Raw genomic sequence first — 8,516 nt, 5'->3', positions numbered from 1 at the left:
TACAAAGTATAATTACACAAAATTAAACAATGTGGATTTTCTAAGCGGATAAAAGTGGGAACTATAATGTAAAGCGAAATAATACCAGGAGTAGTTCGAAATCCGCGCAGTAATCTTCACTTTAATGCGCAGTAATCTTCACTTTACTGTGCGGATGCCAAACTACTCCTGGTATTATTACGCCTTACAATATAGTTCCCCCTTTTATCTGCCTAGAAAATCCACATTGTTTAATTTTGTGTAATTATACTTTGTAGTGGAACACTTCACGTAACCATATTTAAATAGGGAAAACGTGGAGAGCTTGGTAGCTTCTATCTTGACCTGTTTTGGAGCTATAGTGGAGAGGGGGAGAGGCTAAATGCTAGCACCGTCTGTGCCGCGTTTACGTGACTGAAGGCACGGGGGAAGACCAGACAGGTCCTAAAGAACTCATCAAAGCTACAGTAAGAACATATCTCAGTATGTAAAAACGGTGGCCTATTCCTTTAAGTAGATTGAATACAAAAAGCGTCAAAATAATTTTATAATTTTTATAACTTCAAAAGAAAAAGAACATGAGACCTAATGATATCCATGATGATTTTATTGAGATTGTTGTATTACATTGCATGACAGACTTTACGTGATAGTCTCAACTTAGATTGCGTATAATTGACCACCGTGGTCTGCTAACTCAAGTCCCTCCCTTTGCTGATCTTAACCAATCAGAACCCCCAGTGCCATAACTACAACCAATGAGACGAGCTTTCCTGTGAACCGGCCTGAGAGGTCCAATCAGGGGGGGAAGGGGGAGGGAGCTCTGTAATTGTTTACTTGTGAAATGTCTCTCTCAATCACAATCTCACAGACTATTACTTTAAAACCGATTCAAATGGACTTTTATTGATATGAATACATCTTCCACATCCACATCCCTTTAGAATTAGGCGAATCACAATGCTCTCTGTCACCGGAGCTCTCTTGACCTTGCCTGTACTTTCCCCCCCAACTTGAAACAGTCGTGGCATATGGCCTGAGTGACAGCCTTCCTCAACTGTTCGCCCACTGAGAGCACGGAAGCCCATGATCCCCAATTCAACTGTTCCCGCAGCATTTCTGGCCAGGCTTTACAGAGGCATGTGGGACACTCTTGACTGAAGTCGTGTCCAGAGGTTTAGGCCCCTGCCTCACTGAGCCCCAGGTGTCAATCCTTTCATGTACGTAATCTGTCCTTATTACTCTTGGGATCTGCGTATCCTGGTTGAATTAACACTTTGCTAAGTGCTGTAATTATATTGCATGGATAACTTGAATAAACAAACTAGGGCAATGGGTAAGAGCAGAAAAAAGGATCAAGCTACTAGGGGAAAAAAACGTGTTCAAATGAAGGCATGTCCAACAGAAAAGTGTTATTGCTATGACGATTTTCAAAAGGGGCACAAAGGGAACAGTGCAAGTTTTACCAAAGATTAAACTATTCCATTCCAATTCCAAAGATTGTCTTGGTCGTGTTTTCATTTAGCATTTGGTAAGTAGTGTAGGCCGACCTTTTAAATGAGTGAAAAAGTATCTAGCATTAACGGCCCCTGCAGCAAGATAGCTGACCTGAGCACGGGCTGTAAAAAGCAATGATTTGTGAAAACTCAACGTCTTAAAAGCATTCAAATTTGAAGAAAGATTTTTGCGTTAATGTTCAATGGTAAAACAAGTATTACATCAGTGCTATTTGGTGCACAAGCTGAATGCGTGCTGCCAGTTAAGTCCTCAACAAAAGGGCAAACTGTTACTGACAATGCAATTTTCAGCTCAAGGTCTCTCGAACGCATTAAGTAAGGTTTAGCGTAACCTCATAGATCATTGAGTGAAAAGCTTCTCATATTTTTGCAGGTTGATTCCTCCTGGACGACAACGATAATAATGGTAATTACAACAGAGTGTAAATAACACGCCGCTCCCTGCATCAAACTTCATAGGGGTGGAGCTGCATAACCTGAGAACCAATTACCTTTTGCTTAATCACTTTGTGAGGCAACACACGTATTCTACAGTTATGGGAGGGGTTCACACTGTGGCTACTTTCCTTTCTTTCAATATTTGTTCATTTATTTTTAATTACATTTTTTTTTTTAGAGAATATGAATGGTTAGTGCTTGTGTGAAGCTTGTGTGATCAAAAGTTTACATACCCTGGTGATCTTGGCCTGAATTTGAATGGCTACTAAAAAGGTAAGCATTCTCACCTGTGTTTGTAATTACTGTGTGTGTAAAAAAGGTCAGTGAGTTTTTTGGGCTCCTGACAGACCCTTGCATCTTTCATCCAGTGCTGCACTGGCGTTTCTGGTTTCTGAGTCATGAGGAAAGCAAAAGAATTGTCAGAGGATCTGCAAGAAAAGGTAGTATAAAATGGTAAAGGGTTACAAAAAAAAAAAAAAAGATATCCAAGGTACTGAGAGCATCAATCATTAGTTGTTGAAACCAAACCAGGTAAAACACAATTTCAGCTAAAAACTAGCAGGAAAATTATGAAGCAAAGAAAAACCAAGAGATAACTTCAGCTGAAATACAGGACTCTCGAGAAAAAGTGGTGTAGCTGTTTCAAGATGCAAAATAAGGAGGCACTTGAAAAATGAGCTACATGGCCAAATCTTCAGAAGACAGCCATTACTTCACAAACGCCTCAAAGTATCAGCTTACAATACCAAACAGTACAGAGACAAGCCTCAGCATTTCTGAAACAATGTAATTGGGAATGATAAAACCAAAATGGAACTTTTTGGTCTTAACAATAAACGTTACATGTGGAGGGGAGGCCTGTCATGAACAGAGCATCATTCCTACAGTGAAACAGAGGTGGATCACTGATGTTTTGGGGAGCTACAGGGGACTTGGTCAAAACTTATTTCAGGATGAATGCAGCATGTTACTTTACTAAACCTTTGATCAGGGTCATTTTGGTAGTTTCTTTTGACATTATGATTTAAAACGAGTAAACTCAGTTGTTTCATAAATGGGTTCACACAACCACTAACTATGAGGGGAAAAAACCTTTGTGTTAACATTCATATTCTCTGAAAAATGGCCCAAAAAGATCGGTCAGGGTATGCAAACTTTTGAGCACAACTGTGTATAGACGTGTGAATAAATGATGTTCTTTTAGAGTGAAATTAAATGGGCAAATATATTCTCCAATAGGAATGGCTGCTCATAACACATAAGGTAGGTCTGACAGCGGGCTGTAGCTTACATTACTAGTACAACAGTGCTTCCCGGATATTGAACAATGGCACCTCGTGGAGCAGTAAAGTTCATAATCTATTGCCCCATTGGGAGATGATGAATCGGATCACTAATGCACATAAACTGTTAGACGGACTAAAACAACTGGATTTAGTGATTAATTACACCATTATTTCATAACTCTGCTCGTCATAGTTGATGTTTATGGATGCAACAGCACAATAAGAGAAATTTATAGTGCTACAACTGACTGATTAAACATGCCATTAAATCCCATGACTCTAGTAATACAATAACAGTATATCCATACATCAGTTTGGTAGACTCGTACAGGGATGGTTGTTTTGGTAAACTCGGACCAGTCTTTGATCAGACGTCCGTCATTTCATCTTCCATCTCGTCCCCCTCTGTTTCACCTTCTGCCTCCACTTCCTCTTCCTCCTCTTCCTCCTCCTCCTCTGATGTTACGTCCTGCTCCTCCATCTGGGACACACACTTTGGACACGAGCAAGAAAACAGGTAGTTCTCCCTGGAGGGCAAAGAGCTATTTTAGTCATATTGTTGTGCATTTGTGCATTATTCATCTGTGAGACTATCCTGGTTAAATAAAGGTATTTTTTATTGTTGTAATGTTGATGGTGTTTTGGACTGGAATCGTTTGAATGATTAAGTCCACTTCCACTGTTTGATAATTACCTTAGAATTTTGTGTCTGCTGTGGCGGCTTCGGTCACGCTGACAGCAGTCCAGATAACTGATGCAGATCTCCTACAAATGGAAGAAAAACAACATCTTGAAAGGAACTTTTCCGATAAGTTACTTCAGTCTATTTCTAACGGCACAAATAGATCAGTTTGTATTGAGACACCCGGGGCAGGCATTGGCTATGTCCCCCATGGTTCAGCTGGTAAAATTGTACACAAAGTGCTCCTGTCGTAGCCAGAATTCAAAGACGAGCGTAGCTGTGGCTGCTGTGACATTACTGTGCCATGCAGATGCAAGGCTTCTCAATCTTTGTGACGGCTCCACAAACCCACTCCAATCCTCACAGTCTCAGCTCTGTAATGCTGTGTGACAAGGGAGCGCACAGAGAGAGGGATGTTCCAGCCCACTGCAGCTTAAGGCCTGAATTTACCGCCCCCAACACAGGCGTATCAGCTGACCTCTCCAGGGCTGATGTCACACAGGGCACTGAGATGAAGCAGGAAGTTGTTATCTGGGAATGAAGCCTCAGCGTTGGGTATGCAGCTATGGTTACCTACAAATAGATGACATCAATATCCATACTAAGAGGATAAATTAATAACTAGCAGACTGATACAAGCGGATATGTTCACTTACACGTGCTTTGAAGTGTAAACAGCCCAGAGCCTTCACAATTCAGAAAGTCTCCAGTTTCTATTGGAAGAAATGGGGGGAATGCAAACGGATGATCATTGACACAAGCATCAACTCCAACACGGCACATCAACTATATTCAACTGTAACAAAGAGCTTTAATGCACTCAACTACTGCACAACGGAGATAAAAGTGTGACCTTTCTCGATGTCCTTGTACAGCTGGTCGATAAAAGAGTCCAGCTGCTCCCTCTGCTGGACAGGAAGCTCAAGTGCATCACAGGCATGAACCCATTGACTCAATGAACTAAATGAAAAAGTGACTTATTAAATCTAGTTTGTTTTCAAGGTCATAACTGGAGTTGTTGCTTACCTAGTGCCAATGCCTTGCCCGTTAGTCCCTACCAGAGCAAACATCGAGCGGAATCCTTCAGGAACAAACCACTGTGAAAGAGAGAGAACGTCTTATTGATCCATATGGCATAATATGTAATTCCATCGAGCCATGTTGATTCTGAGGTTAAAGGTTACATCCCGTTGAGAGCAGCTTAAAATGTGTAACTTTGCACGTTTTACTAGACTAACAACTCGACTGTAAAATGCAGGCTGTTTTTTCAGAAAGTGGCGTGGTATAAGATGGTATGATCTGCAAATGGCAAGCACACACTCACCCGACTGAGATGCTCATCAAAAAGTGCTGATGTAAAAAGACTATGTAACAAGGCCAACTGCCCCTGCAAATCAAAGCAAATCCAGATTATAACAGTTGTCTAATTGGTAACTGATCAAATGCAGTGTGTCTAGCTGAATGTGAGCATAACTACACAGCAAGACCGAGTCAGGTATTTTTAAAATGAAGACAGATTATGTGTCAGCTAAGTTTATTTTTACATTTATCTCAGAATGTGGTAAACTTACTTTGAACTGCTCTCCTAAAAGCTTGTGGGCTATCTCCTCCTCTTCATTTGCCGTCCGACTGCAAAAGTGTGAGAACAGCTTCTGCCAGTGTGCCTTGTCTTTAGCCTGGTTCATACAATTAGAACAAATGGCATGATGACTTATCAAGTACTTAGCATATATTATGTTCATTAATGTGTTGGTACTCTGGTGGTCATGAGGCTCACCTGTTTGACAGCAGCAACCATTTTGGCCATCAGCATGATGCTGGAGGTTTCTGGGGGATAATGAATGCTCCTGAAATTAAAAAAAGAAACAGGGCAATCAAACTACAGTACAAATAGAGTCAGAATTATGCAGTTACAGCACACACCTCCAGGCATCTTTGAGTTTGTTGATGGGGTGATCCGGATTATCCTCAGACGGCCCCAGACACAGAACCCGGTGATACTTTTCAGCTGCAGCCTGACGACATTCACTGCAACAGTACATCACCTGCAAGCATGTTTTTAAAAAGCCCGCTTTGATTAGTCCGTTTTTACTATTTTACTATGATTGTGTAAGCTGTCAGTTGTACAGCTTTCCTTCTAAGGAAAGGTTATTTAGCCAACATCTGTACTCTGTGGTTTAAGTTTTGAACGCCTCTCATTCAAGAAGCTTTGTCAACAGTTCTAGTTACAGCAACAGGAGAATAAACCTCCAATGGGATTGTTAAAACTAGCACTGGTGCCAAAACTAAGAGCACTAGTGCTGCTGACGGTTTCTTAAATGAGAGGAGAAACACCAAACACTTCAACCGTCATCTACGCTCTGTAGTTCAAGAAGCTTTGTCTACGATACTGTTTTAGGCAATATAGTATGTATATTTTGGCTGTTCCTAAAGAATTAAGAAAAAACTGCGTTTAGCTTCACAAACACACACATATACATATACATGTACATATACATATACACATAGTAATGTAACGCTACATTAGCTTCCCAGTTCAATAAAAACATGTTTCATATTGATTTATGACAGTGATGCTCGCCACTAGTGGTAAAGCAAAGGCCTCTAACCACAAAGTAATGTTATCGTTTTTCAGAGACCACTGTTTTTGGTCTATAGTAGGACAGTTTTATTGATACTTGAAGTCTTTTTTACCAACCTGACACTGGGGACAGGCCTGGTGCAGCTCTAGTCGCACTTTACACAGTTCAGGATGTGGGAGGCTGAGGCCTGGATTTCCACTGAGTCTCCTTGCATTTTGTTCTGCAGTCTCCAGTGCCCGTAAGCAATACTCACAGGCTGAAGATGTCACACAAGAGGCGTTAAATCTGAACTATGGCAACACAACTTTGAAAAATGTATAAATCTATTTTTTCATAGAACTATTGTATTTTACAATTAAATAAACAACAATCAGCCAAATTGTTCTTGATTCACTTTCGATACAATACTGAACATGTATCAGTTATTGAGGCAACAACATTCTGTGTTTATTCACCAACATATGGTTTTGATGTAAAGAAATGTGACCTAACCTTTGTATTTATAAAGTGCATTCCACAGGAACTGAGCCGAAACGAGAGGGCGCTCGGTGAAAATGTTCTCCCCCTTTTTAATGCTCTTTTTGGCAAAAAGTCCTTTCCCCTAAACAAAGGGACAGAAGTGCAGCAGGTAAATCAATAAAAGTCTGACCACAATAAATAGAGCGAGTCAACTTTTCTTCAGACATATAACATAATTCCACATCAAGCAGGACTGTAAAAAGTGGTTAGAGTTAATGGAAATGTTGCATCACTGGTCGTCTGTGCACCTCTCCTTGAGCTGTTGCCAGGCAACCACTAACACTACTGAGCAGTAGTTCTGCCTCTCTAATACATGCTCAGCAATGCAGAGCTGGTGAGGCACAATGGAAATTTTAAATAGACAAAAGGACGTTCGGGCGGCATGTTGGCACAGCGGCTCCAGACGGGGCCTTTCTGTGTGTTTGCATGTTCTCCTCGTGTCTGCCTGCGTAGGTTTCCTTGAGGTACTCTGGTTTCCCCAACACTAAAAACATGCACATTAGGATGTGACAGCTGCGTTTCCGTCAGTCTTCTGCAGAGGCAGCTGAGACTACAGTATCATCACCAACTATGGAGGGAATGAAAAATGACAGTGTGGTGCTTAGACAGACTTTAACACAGGAATGAAAAGTGTAGTACAAGTGTAAGCCATTATTATTATAGATCAAAAGAGTAGCCAACTATCACCCATATTTAGGCCTTTAGCTTTTTCTACGAGACTATGGTATTAGGTGTATCTCTTTAACTCTTTCTCAAGAGCACAAAACAATTTGTTCCAGCACATGTCATAAGGTAGGCAGGAAGAACTTTCCCCTTGCACCTTGTGATCTGTTTCAGTGTTCAGTCTTCGATACAGAGTATTGAATGCAGCATGGATGGATAGTAAGTATCAGATATGGCAATTAGCCCCATTTAAGTTGCTTCACTCCAGGCCATGCGCCCTGTGTCGTTTTGAGTGCATAGAAATGAGGTCTGACATAATTTCACTGCTTTTCAATCAAAGTATTATCATTGTTGTTCTTATTTAAATGTGTTTGATTGATAACACCGATGCTAAATTGTGAAACGACTGCATTATAGGGCAGGTTGCCAGCGTGCCTGTAATGACAGTCTGGGGTTTGTCTTGTATACTCTGCATTTCTGTTCGCGTGCATGAAGTTAAATGTCTGTAACTTGGCAAAAGGTCACTAAGTAAAACAGTGAGTTTCTGCATTTCGTTAGAGGTTTAGTACAACATGTCCCAGCCAGCACAGGGGGACGATGAGGAGGATGCGGCTGAAGCCATGACATGTGAATAAGTAAGCAACCTCCCGACACTCACGAGCGCACGTTTCCCTGAAAGGTCTGACGTATATTTCATGGCATCTCTTTACCTTTATGCGGTCGATAAATCTGATTTCCACACAGCTGGCAACTTTAACGGGGTCCACGCAGAGGGAAAACATGTCATCCATGGGGGCAGCCATGTTTCACTACGCGACCTTTTCCCTTTCAACCCTGACTCGCGCTTGCG

The 8,516-nt window shown here is 41.2% G+C and overlaps 1 protein-coding gene across 1 annotated transcript; it reads right to left on the bottom strand.

The window, feature by feature from the left end:
* Window positions 1-3,038: 3,038 nt before the first annotated feature.
* On the bottom strand, window positions 3,039-8,511 carry smyd5 (SMYD family member 5). Its single transcript, XM_079556812.1, has 13 exons — window positions 8,377-8,511; window positions 6,977-7,085; window positions 6,601-6,740; window positions 5,826-5,947; window positions 5,680-5,749; window positions 5,474-5,578; window positions 5,227-5,289; window positions 4,929-4,999; window positions 4,756-4,862; window positions 4,559-4,615; window positions 4,381-4,475; window positions 3,915-3,985; window positions 3,039-3,747 (listed from the first exon to the last, which is right to left on the bottom strand). The coding sequence occupies exons 1-13, from the start codon at window positions 8,467-8,469 to the stop codon at window positions 3,588-3,590; spliced, it is 1,263 nt and encodes a 420-aa protein (XP_079412938.1). The 5' UTR covers window positions 8,470-8,511; the 3' UTR covers window positions 3,039-3,587.
* Window positions 8,512-8,516: the final 5 nt, after the last annotated feature.

The sequence above is a fragment of the Gobius niger genome (assembly GCF_951799975.1).
Source record: "Gobius niger genome assembly, chromosome: 5".
Taxonomy (NCBI): Eukaryota; Metazoa; Chordata; class Actinopteri; order Gobiiformes; family Gobiidae; genus Gobius; species Gobius niger.
The sequence above is the reverse complement of the archived record's forward strand: the minus strand, read 5'-3'. Positions and strand labels throughout refer to the sequence as shown.